The sequence below is a fragment of the Elgaria multicarinata genome, chromosome 1 (genome assembly GCF_023053635.1).
Source record: "Elgaria multicarinata webbii isolate HBS135686 ecotype San Diego chromosome 1, rElgMul1.1.pri, whole genome shotgun sequence".
Lineage (NCBI taxonomy): Eukaryota > Metazoa > Chordata > Lepidosauria > Squamata > Anguidae > Elgaria > Elgaria multicarinata.
Genome location: NC_086171.1, coordinates 194,782,969 through 194,805,249, shown reverse-complemented (window position 1 = coordinate 194,805,249; position 22,281 = coordinate 194,782,969). Strand labels below are relative to the sequence as shown.

General features: G+C 46.4%; 1 protein-coding gene across 3 annotated transcripts in view; it reads right to left on the bottom strand.

Moving 5' to 3' along the window:
- Positions 1-5,257: 5,257 nt before the first annotated feature.
- The window catches only part of SLC9A8 (solute carrier family 9 member A8), a 148,429-nt gene continuing 131,405 nt past the window's right edge, over positions 5,258-22,281 (bottom strand). For all 3 annotated transcript variants that reach the window (XM_063146099.1, XM_063146090.1, XM_063146107.1), the window contains 5 exons: positions 20,648-20,730; positions 12,256-12,367; positions 10,690-10,910; positions 8,752-8,898; positions 5,258-5,918 (listed from right to left, as the gene is read on the bottom strand). In XM_063146099.1, coding sequence (XP_063002169.1) covers positions 5,811-5,918; positions 8,752-8,898; positions 10,690-10,910; positions 12,256-12,367; positions 20,648-20,730 — 671 coding nt within the window. In that variant the 3' untranslated portion in view covers positions 5,258-5,810. The remainder of the gene's footprint in view (positions 5,919-8,751; positions 8,899-10,689; positions 10,911-12,255; positions 12,368-20,647; positions 20,731-22,281) is intronic.

The window sequence follows — 22,281 nt, the reverse complement described above, 5'->3', positions numbered from 1 at the left end:
ATCCCATCCACTCGTCTTAGAACAAAGGTGTTGAGCCTCTTTTGGATCAAGGGCTGAATTCCATTTTGGAGACGCTCTCAGGGGCTACATTCCAGTAGTGGGGGGGGGGAGGAAGGCAAAAGGGGCAGGGCTAACATTTAAACAGCCTATTTCATTGTAAAGCTCTGACTGCCATTAACGGAGCCTTAGGAAAGGCATTTTCCACCTTTTAGAATGGGGGGAAATCCTGCACAAAAGGGGGAAGGGGCGTGGCTGTCTGGGGACCTCTGGAAGGACAGATGTAACCCCCAGAAGGGTGGATTTGGGCCCCAGGTCTTAAGTTCTGCACCCATCCTAGAAATTCCTCTCAATTGGGGAAGTGACAGCTTGAAACCACTGAAGGCAGGTGGCCCCAATTTGGGTGGGGCTGTGATTCCATCCTGGGGTCCAGTCACAACCCTAAAGGAGCTCTCCAAGGTGCTAAGCCCTATCCCTAAAATGGATTCCGTAGCTTGGGTAGCTCCTTTAGAATTCTGGCTGGTTCTAATTGCAACCCAGAATGGAATCACAGCCCTACTGAAGTCAGGGTCACCAGCTTCCACTGCTTGAACCATGACTTTAATATATTTTGCGTCTTTGAAAATCTATTTTAAACTGTTTTATTGTTTTTATTTTATTTTATCTTGTACACCGCTCCGAAATTTTGAATGGGGAGCGGCATATAAATATTGTAAATAAATAAATAAATAAATATTCTTAAAAGAGAGCAGATGATCCAGTGCTGGGAAGGTGGGTGAGACTATCTTCTGCCAGGGCTGGGGGATTGTGTGTGTGTGTGTGTGTGCATGTGTGCATGTGTGTGTAGCATCATATATTCTAATAGCAATCACTATTCACTGAGTGCCAATGAACCATCCATGCAGAAGAGGGAGATATCCACAGGTTTGGAGGAGACCCAAGTTTTACACAAGTACAGCCAAACTTTAAAGAAGCCCCAAGGGAGTTAGAACACCCTTAAAACAACCCAGTGGGGACTGAGCATGCTCAGTGGCAACAGAATGTTGAGGAGAGAACTGGCAGAGGGAGAATGGAACGGAATTTTCTCAAAAAGCGCATGGCTGCCTGGAACCCTAAATACAGCCCTACCTTTTAACTCAATCAGATGACTTTCATGCCAACAGGTAGAATTAATGGGTTTATATAGACACAGGTCAATCTGCTGTAACTCATCTTCTTTGGCATGATTAGGGAGTCCCACATATTGAGTGTTGGACTTGGATTCAAGAAACCAGAGCTCAAATCTCTATTCAGTCATGAAGCTCACTGGGTGTCTTTGGACTAGTAAGTCTCTTTGCCTAACCTATCTTGTAAGTCTAGGATAAAAAGGATAGCCTCGTTTTCTATTGCCTTGAACTCCTTGGCAAAATGGTAGCATGCAAATATGATGAACAAATAGGCCAGGACTGTCCTTGGTTTTGTTTGTTTTTAATAGAATTAAAATATTAACTAATCCACTTGATCTAAAGGCTGGTATAGTATAATTGCTAAAATATCAAGCTATATCAGGAAAGTCTCCAGTTTGAATGTTGTCCCTGTAATGAACTTGCTAAGACTGCAATCCTTTATACACTTACCTGGGAGTAAGTACTATTGATCTCAATGGGACTTAGTTCTGAGGAGACATGCATAGGATTGCTAAGTGACCTTCGTAAAGCCATAATCTCTCAGCCTCGTCTGCCATCTGCAATGTAAGACAATACGGATGGTTGTAAGGATAGCCAGAGAATGCCTGTGACATCTGGAACACTTAAAAGCACAGTACAAGCACTTATTGTTACAAATAAAACACCGAGCCTATCATAATCCCTAATCCCACGTTTCCAGCAACCTATCGGTCCAAAGCACCAATGTGAAATTGTGAGATTTCAGGCTGGTGAAAGAGTAGACATTTTTCTTTGGCATTCCAAGCATTTCTATGGTGATACAGCAAGCCTTAGGACTGAGTGCCTCTTGCTTCTGAAATAGTACCTTAAAAAAAATTAAGCATTTGTTCAACATTATGACTTTTAAGATTCCTGAATATATTTCAAATAATAATAATAATAATAATAATAATAATAATAATAATAACAACAACTTTTAGTGTGCACTAAAGAGGGGAAGAAATACATCTCACAGGCAGTATTTCCAGCAAGCAATAGATTCATTAAATTTCATTCCAGTAGTATTCCATGATGAGGAAAAAATGCCTAATAGCAAAGAGCATAGTTAGTCTTTTCCAGCAATTATAATCCATTATGCACTGGCAATGAAATATGCACATCTCTGTATGCACTCTTCTGAATATAAAGGTCATGGCACATCTCTGTGTAGGGAAGTAACAGTAAAATACATGCAACATTGCCATAAAATCCTTTAGAGACCGTTCCTATGGACCCTGGCCAGCATCCCAGAAACCATAGGATGGCTCTGAAAACCCCTCTGAAGTCAGAGAAGGGGGAGTCAGAGATCCAACCACAGACCACTCTCCCATGCTGGCTGCTTCTCAGAGGTTGGGAAAGCAAACTCAGAGTGGGGTGAGGGGGTGTTCCTGTGGGCGGGGAATGGAGGAGACCAGAGAGGCCAGGATATGAGTTATTCTGAGCCTCCTTCAGCCTCCCTCTCTCCCCCACCCCCCTCTGCAGCACTCTAGCTAGATGGGCTGATTGAGATCTGCTGCCTAGAAGATTAACACAGCCTTCCCCAACCTGGGCCCCTCCAGTTGCAGTGGACTACAATTCCCAGTATCCCCCAACACATCTGCAGGGCACAAGGCTGGGAAAGAGTGGATTAAAAGGTCAACTACAAATCCCTTTTTAAGAATTCTTTGGGCACGTGTGTATATATATATATATATATATATATATATATATATATATATATACATACACACACACACACACACATACACACAAGGAATCTTTCAGGGAGGTCACGGATGCTTTTATCAGGGGGCAGCTTGTTATGTGCCAGCCCATGCTAGGGTATTCCAGTAAAATTTATGACACTGGTAAATCACTTCCTGAAAATAACAGGGAGAGGCTGTGTGTTATGGGTTGGGAATCAAGCCACCACTCACATGCAGCTAGAATGTGTTCCTCTTGAGTCAGATGTCTACAACGGGGATCAAAGAAGGTTTATGAACACAGAAACAGCTCTCCTGGGTCAAGACAAGCTCATGCCTGTAATGGCAGCCACAGATGGTTAGGACATTTACGGCAGGATAGCACAAGTTAGTAACCAGCATCCCAGTCTCAAGTTTCCGTTCCCAGCTTCTGGTGGCATGCTGCCCAATTTTATTTGGAAATTATTTCAGAGGGGCTTCTTCCCAAGTTACATTTCATGGAAAACTAGCAATATGCAATGGCAGCAAGCGCCTTCCCATTCATCAAGGATGCCATCTCTTAGAGACAGCAATGATTTGAGAGTACCGGATGTGTAGTGCAGCCTTGCCCAACCAAGTGCCAACTCAAAAGGTCACAAATTAGTATATTCGAGCTGAATATGGATTTTGGCATTTTTCTTATGGCCCCAACACCGCTACCTTTGCTTTTCAAAAAGACTGAAGATTTGAAAGAGAGGAGGGAATACCACCCTTGATTCCATCAGCCTTATTTTTAAGCTGGAATCCCTGCCTGATCTGATAGATTAGCAGAAAATAAGAGAACAGAATAAGTACTCTCCTATAAGAATAAATGGCTTGGCTTCCTGTCTCCACACCTTCTCAATGTGAGCGTATCATCACAAACAATGTTAAAACTCTAGGCAGGAGGAGAAATCATGTGGCACATCCTCTCTAGGACTGCATCAATTTGGACTGCAGACAGGGTAATCTCATGAATCACAAAAATGCTCCAACTTCTTCCATGGGGAACAGTAGCACATCATTTGGAAGGTTTGGCTAGCATCTTTCTCTTTAACGTGTGCTTAATCAATCCATCTGCTGGAGACAGAACATTCCATCTCCAGCAGAGGAACATACAAAGGGGAACATTCATGCCAGCAATTCTCCTCTGGCTGTCTGAAGTGGTACAGTCCAAAGAATCTCACCATGCAGATTTCCTTTCATGTGCAGATCGGCAGCCTAAGGGCACATTCCTATGTGTGTGTAGACAGAAAAAAGTCCTACTGGAAATGTTGGGAGTTGTAGGATTTTTAAAACAACAACATGCAAATGCATTCATAGAAGTATAGCTTCCAAATTGCATGAGGTACTTGGTTCCTCTCTATTCGGCCCTGGTTAGGCCTCATCTAGAGTATTGCATCCAGTTCTGGGCTCAACAATTCAAGAAGGATGCAGACAAGCTGGAGCATGTTCAGAGGAGGGCAACCAGGATGATCAGGGGTCTGGAAACAAAGCCCTATGAAGGGAGACTGAAACAACTGGGCATGTTTAGCCTGGAGAAGAGAAGATGGAGGGGAGACATGATAGCACTCTTCAAGTACTTAAAAGGTTGTCACGCAGAGGAGGGCCAGGATCTCTTCTCGATCCTCCCACTGTGCAGGACACAGAATAATGGGCTCAAGTTACAGGGAGCCAGATTCCGACTGGACATCAGGAAAAACTCCCTGACTGTTAGAGCAGTACGACAATGGAACCAGTTATCTAGGGAGGTTGTGGGCTCTCCCATACTAGAGACATTCAAGAGGCAGCTGGACAACCATCTGTCAGGGATGCTTTAGGGTGGATTCCTGCATTGAGCAGGGGGTTGGACTCAATGGTCTTGTAGGCCCCTTCCAACTCTACTATTCTATGATTCTATGATTGCACCCTAAGTAGATTAAGTGATACTTAAGTAGACAAGGTGAATCTGTGAATGAAAAAAACCCAGTTGACAATTTTCCAGTCTTCTTGCTGATACAGGCTGGTACATGAAGGGACTACCCTTGCTTATTTACTTCTCTTTCTCTCAGCAAACAAATGGCTTCCATATAGCAGCTGCTTGCTGGGGCTTCAAGCTGCCAGTTCTAACAAGGGGCTGCTAAGTTAATTTCAATGGGTCTAGTCTACAAAAGGTTAACATTAGCCACAACCCAAGGAGCCCGGACTTTTGTCATTACTGGGAATGGCACAATATTCTCAAGATATTGGAGTGAGGTAGGCGGGTATTCAGTATGGCAGATTTCTAATAAAGCTTCTGCAATGCAATTGGGCAGGAGGTGGGAGGAAAGAGTGTGATTGAGGTTATGAAGCAGGACTATTTCAACCTTTGCAATAACGAAACAGGTCATCATCATCTGGAATACCAGAGACCATGAGGCTTTAATCTGGTGCTTTGGTCCATGCACAGTAACAGCCCCCTGGCGGTGATCTTCCTCTGCACCCTGAGTCCATCATATGGCAAGAGAGCAAATTAAAGACAGACCTAAAATAATAATTTACTTGCTCGTCATTGACACAAGTTCACAGTATTACTCATCATTTACTCCCAATGCTAGGGCAGTGTATTGAAAAAGGGTAGAATAAAGTGAACAAAAGTTTTCTGAAGCTGCGCTACTTAATCTCTCTAACACACATTTACACACAAATCGTAATCGTGGTCGAATGATCCCAGTGCAGTCGGTGTTGGCCATTCAAGGATTCAGCACCTCTTCCAGAAATTTGGCATTAGAAGATAGTCTTTCACTTCAAAGTACGTTGCACCTTTTTTGTTTGGAGTCTCCAAGCAGCGAGGTGGATCCCAGATACATCCTGTGGGAATTCAGCACAACCTGAGAGCTCGTCTTCACGGATTCCCCCTTTTAAGTCTAGTTTTGGCGCCACCACCGGCATGCGCTACAACGCCATGCTGTTACAGTAACTCCTGTTCATCATCTTCAGATCCGGAGGGTCCTTGTCGCACCTCCTCGTACCATTTGTTGGTGAGGGTCTTCATCTGAATGCGTCCATGGTGTAAGTCCTAAGGCGGAGGAAGAGAGCAACTGTGACAAAATCACAACTTACAAAAGAGGGCAGGGCCCTGCAGCTTTAACTGTTGTGATGAAGAGGGAATTTCCCCAGGTGCTGCAGGCATACAAATAACCCCTGCTGAATTTCCGTTTTCTATGCAACTGTTAAAGATACAGGAGCCCTTTTCCTCCTTTCCATATGGTCACCCTAAGTTAGAAGGAGTTAGAAAGCATAGAGTAGGCAAGGTAAGACCAAGAACTAAATGATTAATTATAAGCTATAATACCTCTTGTATTAAATAAACTTTGATTTGTTTGGTTTTAAATAATAAAAATCCCACGTCTTGTTCTTCTTTCTGTGCTGCGAATAGTGTTCATATTTCCTGGGAATTTCTCCTGTGTAGGTAAAGGGAACCAATTGGGCATATTGGGTGTCTCTTATACCTGGTGAACACAGGGGCTGAAGCTTGCAGGTTAGTGAGGGCGGCTGACCCAAAGCGGAGGCAGACGGACCTGAGGGCAGGTTGCATCACAGCAACCTCTTGGCTTGGAGAGACGGCACTTTTATCTTTGCCTACATTTGGAGCAGGGCAGCTTTAGTTGTGAGATGTGTATCAGTGAAGCAAGGCTGCCATACGAGTTCCCAACAAAGTAAGAACCAAACTAAACCAACTATGAAAAATGCCATTCCTTAGCGCTAACTCACGGGTGAAACAATTCAAGCCTGGGGATCAAATCCAGTCCCGCTGGGGGCCCAATAAGGCCGCCAGGCATACCCCAGAGGGGCCACGTCTCCTTTCCCCCTGACCACTGATCAGGGTTGCTTCTGGACTGTTGGTTGCTTCCTGACTGTTGTACGGTTCCTCTCTTCCAAATTAGATTACTGCAATGCCCTCTACATGGGGCAGCCTTTGAAGACGGTCCAGAAGCTGCAGTTGTGCAAAATGCGGTGGCCAGATTGATAGCTGGAACAGGGAGGTTTGAGAACATAACACCGATTCTGGCCCACTTGCATTGGCTGCCTATACGTTTCCGAGCCCAATTCAAGGTGCTGGTTTTAACCTATAAAGCCCTACATGGCTTGGGACCGCAATACCTGATGGAACGCCTCTCCTGACATGAACCTACCCGTACGCTGCGCTCAACATCTAAGGTCCTCCTCCGAGTGCCTACTCCGAGGGAAGCTCGGAGGATGGCAACAAGGGAGAGGGTCTTTTCGGTGGTGGCCCCCCGACTGTGGAATGATCTCCCCGATGAGGCTCGCCTGGCACCAACATTGTTATCTTTTCCGCACCAGGTCAAGACTTTTCTCTTCTCCAAGGCATTTTAACAGCATTTAACAACGTTAAGTTTGTTTTTAACGGACCCCAGAACTGTTGTTTTTAAATGGATACTGTTGTTTTTATACTGTTTTTATGTTTTTGATGGTTTTTAAATTTTGTATACTTTTTAATGTTTACGATTTTTAACTGTTGTAAACTGCCCAGAGAGCTTCAGCTGTGGGGCGATATATAAATGTAATAAATAAATAAATAAATAAAATTCTAAAGGACTGAAATGCCTCTGAGAAGGCTTAGGACCTGGAAGTCAGGGATTTCAGCTAAACTACCCTGGTATTTCTGGCTCTGCACCTTTTGCCTTTGGTGCTGCCCACCACTGGGATGAGACACACCCACCCCGAGAGCTTCTCCAAAATGGAACTCGGCCCTTGGGCTGAAAGAGGTTCAACACCCTGCACTAAAGGCACAGTTCCTATGCATGGTTACACAGAAAAAAAGTCCTACAACTCCCAGCAAGCCCAGGCAGACATGCTAGCTGGGGAATGCTGGGAATTGTAGGCCTCTTCCCTGTGTGGCGCAGAGCGGTAAAGCAGCAGTTTCTGCAGCTGAAACTCTCCCCACGGCCTGAGTTCGATCCCAGCGGAAGCTTGTTTCAGGCAGCCGGCTCGGGTCGACTCAGCCTTCCATCCTCCCGAGGTCGGTAAAATGAGTACCCAGTTAGCTGGGGGAAAGGTAATAACAGCCAGGGAAGGCAATGGCAAACCACCCCACCCCGCTATAAGGCCTGCCAAAAAAACGTCAGCGAAAGCTGGCGTCCCTCCAAGAGTCAGTAATGACTCAGTGCTTGCACGAGAGGTTCCTTTCCCTTTTTTCCCTGTCTAACCATGCACAGGGCTGTGCCTTAAATGTTGCTTGTGCTACTAGGCTGTCAAAAAGGCAGTGCAGTGGCAGCATTTATGGTTACACTAACAGGCAAAAGCAAATTTGCCTGGGGAGGGAGTTCCACTGCCAGGATGCCACCCCAGAAAAGGCCCTGTCTCTGGCAGCCTCCTCTCCACCCACACCTGAAGGTGAGGATGGAGCGCTCAGAGAAGGCAGTCCTTTGAAAACTGCAAGTGACAAGTAGGTTCACATAAGAGTATGCAGTCCTTCAGACTGTTTGCCTGTGATAATTTATTTATTTTCATTTATTTAATCTCTATATTGCCCAATAGCCAAAACTCTCCGGGTGGTTCACCGTAAATAAGTATTGCATTGTAGCAGGTCTGCCTTGATACAACTTAATGCTTGTGCAAAAACCTAAAGGCTATCTTAATGGGGACAGTTCAGCCACAGCAATGCTACAATGGGTGTGTTTGAACTAGTGTGAATCTCTGCTTAATATGTCAATATAGGAATAAACTTTGTGTGCCCGCAAGCAGCAGCTTTGCTTCTACGCTCATGCGGGCAGGAAACAAGCCCCCTAAACACTGTTAACTATAGCTTCCTGGTACATCTTGTGCAGAACACTATGGTTAATGGCTTCCAAACAAGCCAGGATATTAAACAAGCCAGAGGAACCCACCTCTTGTGTCAGCCGTCTGGTAAAGAAAGGATTCAGGTATTTGACATCAAGCCACATAAAGCCTTTGAGGTCCTGGCGCTTTATGTAGTGGGCTTCATATTCTTCCTCTGTGAGTTCAGACAAGTGCTCAGATTCAATGGTATTACCCTAGAGAGATCAGAGAAGAGAGGAAAATAATCTAAAATAATTGTTTCCTTGGGCATTCCTCCTTCCTCTCCTGTTTTCGTTCTTTTATTTGATTAAGCCAGTTTGACAAAAGCATCAACAACTTCAGAATGATAGAAACACAAACATGAATGCAATAGAGAGAAAGCAGCAATATCAAAGATGAGAAGCAAAAATTGACAGTCAGAGAATGAGACATCAATATGCAACCAACCATTTCAACAATGTGCATTCATGATGCACCCATGACTGCCACAGACTTTAATTAGTGCTGCTCTATAGCGCCTGGTACTTATCGCTATAACCAGTAAAGTCATTTGCACAAAGGGGTTTTCTTCTTTTGGGACTGCAGCCTCCCCTGAGCTGGACTTGTACCAATAGCCTTTAAGTAAAAAGGAAAGGAAAGTGAAATCCCTTCCCCCAAATGACAAATGCTCCCATGCGCCCAGAAAAAAAAGACAATTGGGCCCACAGACCTGAAAAAGTTGCCTATCCCTGATTTAAGGAAACAAGCCAGGATAATTAACCATGGTTTGAAGTTGGCTTGTTTCCCTAAACCACAGTTAACCTTAACCACAATTTGTCCACTTGGACATTATGAGTATACTTGGTTAGCTTAACAGAGGAAGTGAAATCTTCTGATGTCGTCCTCCTAGCTATACCAGAGGAGGAGATTGGGGGGGAGGGGAGGGGGAGCAGTTGAGCTGATGCACATCACACTAAACTACAGTAGTTTAGCATTATGTCCAAACCAGGCCTTTATGCATCTTCAGTGGGAAACACCAGCCAGTGTATGTGCACCAAACACTTTTGCTGCATAAACGAGAATCTACATTTCGTTCTTGGTTAGGGAGTAGCCGTACCTCAATGGCAGAGCCCGTTCTTGGCATGTGGAAGGTCCCAGGTTCCATTCCTGCAACATCCAGGCAAGGCTAGGGAAAAATCATGCCCGGAACCCCGGAGAGCTGCTATCGGTCTGTAGAGGCCAGGGGCAGGCAATGTGGTGCCCCCAAATGTTTTGGACTGCAACTCCCATCAGTCCCAGCTAGCATGGCCAATAGTTGGGAATTATGGGAGCTGTAGTCCAAAAGAACTCGAGGGCATCATGTTGCCTTCTCCTGATGTAGCCCATAGAGGGCTGACTCAGCCTATTAGCAGCTTTCTATGTTCCTAAATGATTTTTTCAGTACAAAATCATGTCCCGGTACACTGGCCTGCTCTGAAAATCATAGCACTGGCTCTGTAGGAGGCAAAACAGCAGCTTAGGGCAGGGCCAGCTGTTTCGCAGTGCTTCTAGTGGCCTTAAGTAAGCTATGTTCTTTCAGGAACTCGCTCCACCTTCTCCCGAAAAGAGTTGTGCCTTTCCCCAATTCTGAATCATTTGCCAATAATTTACAGCTGCCGCTTATCCCTGAAAGACACCCTGCCCTCTCTGAGCGAGGCGTGACTCACCATCTAAGCATTATAAGCATCCATTTACATGTGACTCAGTCCACCCAGCGGCACTGGGCCTGAATCTCAATGGGAAAGTCATTTCACTTCAAGGTGGCTGACTTGCCATTAGATCGCACTACATCCGGTGCTTCAATCCTGAAACAGGGCTCTTTCGAGCATGGGGTTATAGTTCAGAGTAGCTGTGCGCAGAACAACATTCCGGAGACTCACACCTCTCCGTCCCCCTTGCTCTCCTCTGACTTAATTCACATACACGCACAGGGTTATATATGAACATCAGAACCCAGCGTGCTTCAGCTTGGAATAAAAGGAGCTCACCATTTTTTCCGTCTTGCTGAGGTTAATGTCCTTCTTGTTCTTCCGCCGGGCTTTGGAGTCCTCGATGTCGATCAACCTGATTAAGGGCATGGTTCCTCCGCCCAGCAATAAGATTGTGAACAAGACGATGATGATCGTGGTGGTGCCAATAAGCTGCCGCTTCTCTATCGGCTCCAAGCCCAAATGGAGGCTCAAGGCGTAAGGTATTGCCCCGCGTAAACCTGATGCACAGGGAGAAAGGGAAGTAAGTGCAAGCATAACCCCCAGTGCTTCGGTTGACCAACAACGCCTTGAAGCCACTCGGAGGACGATTTGGCCTTTGCTGGTTGCTTTGAGATCAGGCACATGCCATGACCCACACAATGATGGGCACCAACTTGGACAGCCTTAAACAGGGATTAGGCAAATTCACGAAGGAGAAGGCTATCAATGGCTGCCCCAAAGATGGCTCTATGTTTCCTCCAGGATCAGGGGCAGCGTGCCTTTGGATGCCAGTTGCTTGGGAACATGAGCAAGGAGGGCGCCATTGCTCTCATGTCCTGAATCAGGGCTTCCCCATGGGGATCTAGTTGGCCACTGCGTGAATAGAATAGCGGACCAGATAGTCCGTGGGTTTGATCTAGCGGGGCTCTTCTTACAGTCTTAACTAGGGCTGTGCACTGCCTCGGGCCAAGGCACCGAATCTGAGCTGAGGCGGGCTGATTCGGCCCACCTCGGCTCAGTTCCGGCTCAGCCTGAAGAGCCCTGAAGCTGATCAGCTACAAAGATTCGGGTCACCTTGGGCCGATTCAGAGCGGCACCGGGTGGGCCTTACCTGTCACCTCTGCCACCTCCGCTGCCGCCTCACTTCTGCCGGTTCCTGTTGCCAGCAACGCAGGTAAAAATAGCCAGGCCGTGCACGATTTTAAGATATTGCGGGGCCTCTGAGTTACTAGTACCTCTATAGCCACCATAGTTTGTGGCCAGAGAGGTACTAAACTGTTTTTTCCCATTCCAAAAGATTGAAATGCCTCTGCTACGGCTTAGTTACTGACAGTAAGAGCTTTAAACTAAAAGATGCTGGTATATAGTTGCCCCGCCCCTTTCCCCTTTGGCCCTGCCCACCTCTGTTATGCCACCCTCGAGAGCTTCTCCTGAATGGAGTTCAGCTGTTGGGCTGAGAGAGGTTCAATACCCCTGCCTTATACCCCTGCCTCAGACCCTTGGTCCATTTAGCCCAGTACTGCCGGATCTGACTGGCAGTAGCTCTCTTCAGGCCTCCAGCAGAGGTCTTTCCCATCACCTGCTATCTGTCCCTTTCACTGGAGATGCCTGAGATAGAACCAGGGATCTTCTACATGCAAAGCATCTGTTCTATCCCTGACCCACGCCCTCTCCCCCCGCCCCACATACACTTCTTTTGAAAGGAGGGGAAAGTATATACAAACAAAATTTGAATTGTAAGCTCCTCAGGGCAGGGACCTGACCTATCACTCACACTAGTCTGAAAAGTGTGATGTATAACAATGGCACCAAATAAAGAAACAGCAGCAAGCGTAAAATAGCAGAAACAAATAAAATGCTTACCACTAAACCACATGATGAACATCATTTTGGGGGTGATCTTGTGATCGCGGAAGAAATTGAGCAAGTAGGAGAGTGGGAAGATATTGACAGCTCTGCCGAAAAGCACAAGCACCTGTCAAAAGCAAGAAAAAGGAGCCGTTACAGACACATCAGCACAGTCCTAATTGCAAACGGCCTGTGAGGGCGGGAGTTGTGACACACACTTCGGGTCAGCTCTCAACGAGAGCCGCTCACAACCCATTCAAACAGCTTTCCCCCAACCTGCCACGCTCCAAATGAGCTAGACTACAACGCCCAGCAGAGCAAGCTGGGGGATGCTTGCAGATGTAGTCCAACACGTCTGGAGGGCATCAGGTTGGACAAGACTGTGGTACAATGAGCCAGGTTAACACAGTGCAGATACAAAACTGTCAGTCACCAGATACTTTTTGACTCAGAGAAAAGGACAGAAAGGGAAGGGCAGCATTAAATCAAAGCCCAGGGAGTCACCTGCAGGCAGCTCCTGCTCCCATAAGGCCTACCCAGGGGCAGTCCAGTCCAGCTAACAGCTCCCAGTAGTAGGGCAGCTGAGAGACAAGGCTGTGCTCCTGCAGCCTGCCGGGAGGAGAGCAAGGCAGTAGGAAAGGGCATTTTCAGATTCCAATTCAATCCCTGCCGTTTAGCAGGCGACATAGTCAGAAGAAAAGTCCATCATTTCATTCCATGGAAATACTAACAATATCCTTCCTCCCCCCGCCCGCCCCCCCCCCCCAAAAATAAGAATGAAAGCTAGTGTTTAATATTAATCAAATGATAAAAGGGAACAGCATTTAATTCATTACATACTGTAGATGATAATATTGTTCTTTCAGTGTGTGTATAACAGATGTGAGTTTTGTGATCAACAATAAATCTATTTTTCCCTTTCTTAGCTATCTTCCTTTACAAGGTACTCATCCCATAACTTCCTTTTAAAAAACACCCCAGAGTGTTTATCGTTTTGCTGCTTTAAAAAAAAAAGTCTTAGAAATCGAATAAATTTCTAAAATGTAACACTAAATATGGCAAAAATTACAATGTGTTGTATTCATCTGTATCTCTCCTCCACTGATATAACAGATACCCCACCCCCTGCAGCCCCCTACGTGCCCCTTAGTCTGCTCCAGAGGGTTGGGGAACCCTCTGGAGTAGACTGGGGAGGGCATGGGCAGGGGGAGAAGAGAAAGGGCGAAGTCCTGTCAGTCAAGTGGAAGTCCATTTGAGCAAACTTGGATGGAACCCACTGTCTATCCTCTCTAGGTGGGCTGAAGCACACTGAGAGTTGTACAACTCTTTTCTGTCTAAACAGACATAGGACGGTGCCCTAACTTGACTCATAATGAGGTCTTGTCACAGATAATATGTGAAAGATGAGGTTCGTAGTTTGGGGGTACTCTTAGATCCATCTTTGTCACTGGAGGTCCAAGTGGCTGCAACGGTTTGGAGTGCCTTTTACCAGCTTCAGCTGGTTTGTCAACTACGGCCTCTCCTGGACAGGGATAGCTTGGCCACGGCGGTACAGGCATTAGTATCCTCAAGGCTGGATTACTGCAATGTGGTCTATGTGGGGCTGCCCTTAAAGCTGCTCTGGAAGCTAGAGCTAGTGCAGAACGCTGCAGCTCAGCTGTTGTCTGGAGCTGCCGCATTCCAGCATGTATCTCCTCTGCTGAGGGAACTGCACTGGCTGCCTATTCGCTACCGGGCCAGGTTTAAGGTTTTGGTACTAGTCTACAAAGCCCTAAATACTTTGGGACCAGGATACCTGAGAGAGCGCCTTCTCCCCTACCAACCTGCCACTGAGGTCATCCGAGGGCATGCTCCTGATGGTTCCACATGGACCCATCCTCCGATTGGAGTCCACCAGGGCCTTCAGGGTGGTACCCCCCCCCATGGAATTCCCTGCCTCTGGAGGTCAGGCAAGCGCCAACTTTGTATTCCTTTCAGCGCCTCCTAAAAACATCATTGTTCTAGGAAGCCTTTCCTTAATGACCAGCCACATGTTCACTGTATATTTTGCTTCTTTTAAAATTTATTTTAAAGTGTTTTATTCTGTTTTTGCCCCTTTTTGGGAGGAGGTCATAATAAGGATGAACTTTGTACTGAAACAATCTATAATATGGAACAACGTGGATATCCTCCTAAATTACCTCCTGGCTTCTTGGAAGTTAAAACATGGTCAGCATAGACGGATCTTCAGAGCCCTTATAACAGCTAAAAGACTTATACTATCACATTGGAAGGACAAATGCTCACCTCCCATAATGCAATGGATCGAGGACCTAATAACACTATCAACTTTTGAATGGGTGCTATATAGGCACAAATGCAGGTTGCTTACCTGTAACTGTAGTTCTTCGAGTGGTCATCTATGCATTCACACATATGGGCTCTGCGCCTGCGCTGAGACCTAGATCGGAACCTCCAATAGCTAAGCGACACGCTTTTGGGCGGGAACCCCTCCCCCACGCCACTGCGCATGTACCGTGGGTTTCCGCCCTTACCTCAGTTCATAGGAGTCTGACATCGTGCTCCCATAAACATGAATATAATTAATCAGTTTCAGATGTATCATAACACATGTATACAGTGCTCTAATAAAGAATAACATATGCCACCAAGCGGGGTTGGTGGGTGGGTTGTGTGAATGCATAGATGACCACTCGAAGAACTACAGTTACAGGTAAGCAACCTGCATTTCTTCATCGTGGTCTCTATGCATCACACATATGGGCGAGTAGCAAGCTGACATACCTTTGGAGGTGGGTTGGTGCATCATGTCCCAGCCTCAGAGCTCTTTAGGTTAGCTGTCATCTCAGGACTTCCGAGAGCACAGCTCTCCCGAAGGTGCAGTCCTGACGGGCTCGAGTGTCCACGTTGTAGTGCCTGACAAACGTGGACGGAGTAGACCACGTTGCAGCCTTGCAGACATCTGTCAGGGAGACTCCCCTGCTGAATGCAACAGATGTTGCTACAGCTCTAGTGGAATGAGCCTTAACTGACTGTTGCAGTTCCAATTTTGATAGAGAGTAGGCAAGATTAATTGTCTCTACAATCCACCTTGATAGTCTCTGGCATGAGACGGCCAAGCCCTTAGATGGCTCTCCATAACAAACAAATAACTGTTTAGTTTTTCTAAAACTTTCAGTCCTAGCTTTGTAGAAGGCTAGGGCTCTCCTTACATCGAGCGTATGGAGAGAAGTCTCGATTGCCGTCGTTGGGCTCGGGAAGAACGCTGGGAGAATAATGTCCTGGGAGGCATGAAAGTTCGACACCACCTTAGGTAGAAATGAAGGGTCAGTGCGTAAAACGACTTTGTCCCTATGAAACACTGTAAAAGGTGGGTCAATTCTGAGAGCTCTAAGCTCGCTTGCACGTCTCGCAGAGGTGATGGCTATCAGGAAAACTGTCTTAAATGATAAAAGTCTAAGGTCGGCTGTAGCCATAGGCTCGAAGGGTTTAGCAGTCAGTGACTGTAAGACCACAGATAAGCTCCATGAAGGTACGACGTTCTTGATGGTCGGTATCGTATTCTTTAACCCCTTCAAGAATGTTTTCGAGAGGGGGTGTGAGAAGGGTGAATACCCTTCGACACCGTCATGGAACGCTGCTATCGAAGCTAGGTGAACCCTGATCGAGGACAGTCTTAGACCTTGTTGGTAAAGCGACAGCAAATATTCTAGTATTGTAGAAATAGGACATGAGATTGCTGGCTGATTGCTCTTTGAAGCAAAAATTAGGAATCTTTGCCACTTCTTGGCGTAAGATTTCCTCGTTGACGGTTTCCTCGATGCCATCAGTATTTGATCAACTGTTAAATTTACAGTACCGAGAGAGGCGTTGGGATTATCCTCCACGCCGTCATCTTCAGTGTGGATAAATCAGGATGCCGAACCTCGCCCCGGTGTCGAGACAAGAGGTTCGGTATCGACGGGAGCCTGATGTAAATTTGTCTCGATAGTCGAAGAGCATGCGGAAACCAGGCCTGTCTTGGCCACCACGGTGTTACTAGGATGCAGTCCGAATTGTCCATCCTGATCTTCGCTAGGACTCTTGTTAGGAGAGGAAACGGAGGAAAGATGTATAGGAGATTTCCTTTCCACGTTCTTGTGAATGCGTCTCCTAGTGAATTTTCTCCTTTTCCAGCTCTGCTGCAGAACCTGGAGCAGGCTGCGTTTCCCTCGGTGGCGAAGACGTCAACGGCTGGATACCCCCAGCATCGAAAGAGGTGTTCCCTGGTATCGACGTCGAGCTCCCACTCGTGGTCGGTGTGGAAGGACCTGCTGAGTGAGTCTGCGATGACATTGTCCTTCCCTGCAACATGAACCGCCACAAGGTAAGCATCCCTCTTTATACACCAATTCCATATTCTGGTTGCAGATCGAGTCAACGGGTACGACCTGGTTCCACCCTGTCTGTTGATATAACAGACTACCGTGGTGTTGTCTGTGGCTATCAGGACATTTCTGCCCTCGATGATCTGGGCAAAAGTCTTTATCGCATACTCCACTGCCAAGAGTTCTAGGTGGTTGATATGCTCTTCCTTCAACGAGGGGGGCCATCGCCCTTGTGCAGTAAGGTTGTTGCAATGGGCTCCCCAGCCTTCCATGGAAGCATCGGTAGCGATCGTTACCGAAGGCGATAGTCGTTGAAACGGGACGCCTTCCAACAAATTCCCCATCGAGCGCCACCATTTCAGCGATGCCCGTACTTGTTTCGGGATGGAGAGAAAGGTTCTGTGAGCGTTGAGGCGAAGGTCGAACGTTCTCAGGAACCATCCTTGTAAAACTCTCATGCGAAGCCTCGCAAACGTGATGACGGCCGTAGTGGCTGCCATCAAGCCAAGTAGCCTTTGAATTGTCCAGGCTGAGTGTCTTGTTCGCTTCTCGATATCGACGATGGAGTCGTGAAGCGTCTTTGCTCTGGCCAGAGGAAGGAAAGCTTTGCCATCCAGGGATGATAAAGTCACCCCTATAAAGTCTATCTTCCTTTGAGGAGTTAGAATGGACTTTTCTTCGTTGACCCAGAGGCCTAACGAATTCAATAAGTTGAGGGTCGTAGATATATTGTCTCGTAGCGTGGATTTGTTCTCCGCTACCAGCAGCCAGTCGTCCAGGTATGGATAGATGAAAATTTGTTTTTGTCTTAGATGGGCGCAGACGACTGCCATCGTCTTCGTGAAGACCCTGGGCGCCGTCGAGAGTCCGAAAGGGAGAACGGAAAATTGGAATTGTTGAGTTCCAATGGCGAATCGCAGGTAAGGTTGATGTGACTCCCTGATCGCTATATGGAAATAAGCATCCCTCAAATCTACCACCGCGAACCAAAGGCCTGCGTGAAGGAGTTGGAGTACCGAAGAAACCGTTGTCATACGGAATTTCTTGGGGCTGATATAGTTGTTTAGATTTCTTAGGTCCATGCTTCTTCGGGACCGTGAAGTAGCGGGAGAAGAATCCCTGGTTGATTTGATGTGGTGGCACCGGAGAGATAGCTCCCTTCGATAGGAGGGTCTGGACTTCGAGGAGAAGAGGTGCGGACGGTGCTGTTACTTTCGGTCCCGAAGGAGGAGGAAGGACATCGAATTCGATGGCGTAGCCCTGCTTGATGATAGTGAGCACCCAGGAGTCGGTTGTTATTAACTCCCACTGATGGAAATGGGGTGCTAGGCGGTTCAAAAATGGTGGTAGATTTGGGGCACGGGAGTCAAACCCGCTGTTTTTTGCTAAAGTCAGGTTGACGTTTATCCCCCTGGAATCGACTCTGGAAGGGTCTCTTCTTCTGCAACTGCTGTTGTTGTTGCCTAGGATGGGGTTGATAATATGGCCTGTTTTGGTATTGTTGGGCAGGTGGTTTTGTCCAACGACGCGGTTTGTATTGTTGGGATGGTGCATTGAAACCCATCCTTCTAGCTGTCGTACGGGCCTTATAGATGGTATCTAGTGCCTCGTCCGTCTTGGAGTTGAAAAGTCCTTCCCCGTCAAAGGGTAAGCTTTCAATCCTGGCTTTGGTCTCAGTTGTTAAATTAGCAGACCTGAGCCAAGCGTGCCTTCTTAGGGCTACGGCGCCCATCATAGCCTTGGAGTGGCAATCTGTCTGGTGCCTCGCCGTGGAAAGTTGTTGCCTGGCTATGGCAGACGCTTCAGATTGAAATACCCTGGCTAATTCCCGTTTATCTTCTGGAAGGTGATCGCACAACGACCCTATCTTTTGCCAGAGAAATAATTGGTATCTGGCCATAGTTGCTTCATAAGTGGCTGCCCTGATGCCAAGCGATGAGGAAGAATAAATTTTTCTTCCTGTTACATCGAGCTTCCTGCCCTCTTTGTCAGTAGGTGCCGAATGGGTTCTTTGTGATCGTCCTTGTGCGGATTCCACAACTATGGAGTTGGGTTTTGGATGTTGTAACAGAAAACCCGCGTCCTTGACTTGAATTCTGTACATAGACTCTAATTTCCTAGAGTTAGGCTGATTAGTTGTAGGAGTCTTCCATGCTAGCTGAGCAGTTTGTATTAGCGTTTGAGGCAATGGGATGGCTACCGGTGTATTATCTTCGGTATGGAAGACGTCATAGATTTTGTCTTGCACCTGGTCCTCCGGTTTTTGAATATCTAAACCTAGGGATTGAGCCATTCTTAGAACGTGTTCGGCAAATCTCCCAGAGTCATCCGACGGCGAAGCTGGGTCAGTTGAGTAGACCGCGTCTTCTGGTGATGGGATTGATGGAGCGATAGAGAGTGCCGATTCTGAATCAGAGGGATAGTCGTTATCTGGTGAAGAGGGCGCCTCGATTTGCTGTTGAATAGGCTGCAGCGCTTGATCTTGTTGTGGTGCTGGTCGATGCGGAGACGCATCGGCTCGACGTCGAAGGGTTGATGCTGGCGATGAATGGTGAGACAACGGTGGGGCCACTGGCATTCGACAAACCCTTGTTGGAGGCGGCGGATAAGCAAAATATGCCTCTGGGGGATATTGTAGCCTCCTTCCCTCGGGAAGGTAATCATGTGGCCGATAGCCTTCCCAATCATAGTACCTGTTTTCGGGTCTATAGTAGGCAACCTGGGAAGATCGATCCCAATCCGGCCTAGGAGACTGCTGCACCTCTATTGGAGCAGATCTAGGAGTTCCAGGTCTAGGCACTTCGGCCGCCTCATCTGTTGTAGTGAGGCGTGCCGGGTCTCGTGTTGAGGCCGCTGAGGCCGAATCTCTGATTTCCCCCTCTGAGAGGCTCGGGGGCTCATGTTGTCTTCGCCTAGTGGGTGTCGATACCATAGACGGTATCGATGGCTGGTTCGGTACCGAAGAAGTTGCCGTCGCTGTCGGTAGCGAGGTCGGCACGGTACCGCTGGATTTTGATTTTCCAGAATGCCTCGGTGAGGACTTTTCCAGCCTTTTCTTCTTTTTCTTCTTCTTCTCCATTTCGGAGGATCTAGGAGTCCGGGCTTTTATTGAAAGTTTTTTAGCCGCGGAGCTCACTAGTGACCGTCCTGGCGTGAGGGGTATCTCAGCCCTATAGTGCGCCACGGTCTCATCTCCCACTACGAACGAGGATATTTCAAGTTCAGTATCGGAGGTTTTTGTAGGTGGTTTGTCCATTTTGGCCTTCTTTGGCTCGGTAGCTCGAAGCGCCTTCTCCCACAAAATAGAGCGAAGTCTGTCTGCTCTATTTTTGCGCGTCTGCTTTGTGAACGCCATACAGTGGTGACACGATTGAACTTTGTGGCTTTCTCCTAAGCAGAGTACACACAAAGAATGCCCGTCCGTCGGCGGGAGTTTAGCCCCACAGGACACGCATTTACGAAATGGGGCCTTCACTGCCATTGGCCTCAGCTGAAGCGTTGGAAAAATTTGTACTATATCTACTAATATATTTTTTTTTTTTATAGGAGGAAAAAGAGAATAGTTGAAAGAGAGTAGAAGAAAAGGTAAGTATATAAATTTTTGAAATAGTTCTTTTCTGGAGGTTAGAAACTAGCGTCTAGCACGATGGCGGACGGAAAAAAACTGAGGTAAGGGCGGGAACCCACGGTACATGCGCAGTGGCGTGGGGGAGGGGTTCCCGCCCAAAAGCGTGTCGCTTAGCTATTGGAGGTTCCGATCTAGGTCTCAGCGCAGGCACAGAGCCCATATGTGTGATGCATAGAGACCACGATGAAGAACTTGCAAGTGGATAAATACATGGATATTTGGTCTGCTTTTCTTGAAACCTATGTATAACTCTCTCTTTTTTTTTTAATGAATGGTACTCATGATGAAAAATGAGGATAATCTTATATACATAATGTATGGGGGAGTTCTTCGTTTTCACTATGTATTTCCTGTTCAGTTTTATTGATATTCACAATAGAAAAAAAATGAAAATAAATCTACTAATACCTACTATGCACCAGATGACAAAGGACATTTCAAACTTGTGAGGAAAGCTAAAAATCGACAGACCCAGAAATGCAAAAACACACGTTTCTGAAAGAGAGAAAACAGGGGTTAGTAGTCAGAGAATACCAGGCAGCACAATTCAAAACTGTACACGTCACCCTTTTGCACTAGTGATTTAGTAACATCGAACTCAATTGCCAAATCAAACACTTGGGGAGCTTTTTAGAGATATGTTTTTACACTTAATTTTAACTTAAATTTAAATTATACTGTTTTAACTCTGTATTTTAACCTTATATCAATTTTGCTGCGTGGTTTTATCCTGGTTGTGCTTTTTATACTGTATTTTGTATTTGTGTTTTTAACTTGTTGGTTGTTTTATGATGGTTTTAATTTTTGTGAACCGCTCAGAGAGCTTCGGCTATTGGGCAGTATAAAAATGTAATAATAAATAAATAAAAAATGTTTGATATGTCTGCAGCTGCATAAATTAACAGGGAGCCAGAATGGTGAGGGAAAGAGAAAAGGAGAGGGGTTTTCAATATTCCCTGAGAACGCTGCTTCTATCTTCTTCCTCGAAGGAGGAAGGAAAAGAACACGTCTTCCTTTACATACACAATTCTGGAACTATCTTTTTCCCCTCTTCCTCAACACCCTTGAATCCGAGGAAACAAGCAGGGCAGTACCCAGAACCTTTTAAGTCAGGGGGCGCGCACACACACACACACCCCTGACCAAAAAGTACTTTACTTTAGCCAACAATTAACTCCTCATAGGTAACCATTTCCAGAGGGGTTAGCAGTGTTAAGTTTGTTGCAGCAAAAACAACAGTGTCTTGTGGAACCAGAAAGAGGACGCTCCTGGTAGGGGTGGACCAACGGGCCACATTTGAGATCGCCAGGATTTTCTGAACACTGCCTGGCCACTGACCTTGTGCCCAGTTCCACCGTGGCTGCTCGCTCTATACGAAAGCGAAACTTGTGCAAACTGAGCAGCATTTGTATGGAAAAGATGCATAAATCGTCCCAAATTCCCTAATTTGCATGAATGTCCTCCATAGACTAAAACAGAACTGATTCGGTCTTCTGATGAAATTTGCGCAAATTGGAAAAATTGTGCAAGTGAAACTGGGATTCAGGAACGAGACGAACGTGAGCACGGGTTTGAAAATGTGCGATTTTTTTTGGTATTTGGACCTTCAAACAGGCTATGCTTTCATGTTTCATGAGTAAAAACGAAATTATCATACATCCCTAGCTCCAGCTGGATGGTCCTCTCCCTCCACAGGACCATTCCCACCAACTGCCCTGCGGGAGGGATCCCAGAACAGAGGGAGGCAAAGATCACCTCAGGTCCCTGCTCCAGCTGGATTGCCTGTCCCTTCCCTCACAGGGCCTTTTCCCTTCAAATGCACTGTGAGACAGATCCATTATTATTATTATTATTATTATTATTATTATTATTATTATTTATTTATATAGCACCATCAATGTACATGGTGCTGTACAGAGTAAAACAGTAAATAGCAAGACTCTGCCGCACAGGCTTACAATCTAATAAAATCATAGTAAAACAATAAGGAGGGGAAGAGAATGCAAACAGGCACAGGGTAGGGAAAACAGGCACTGGGTAGGGTAA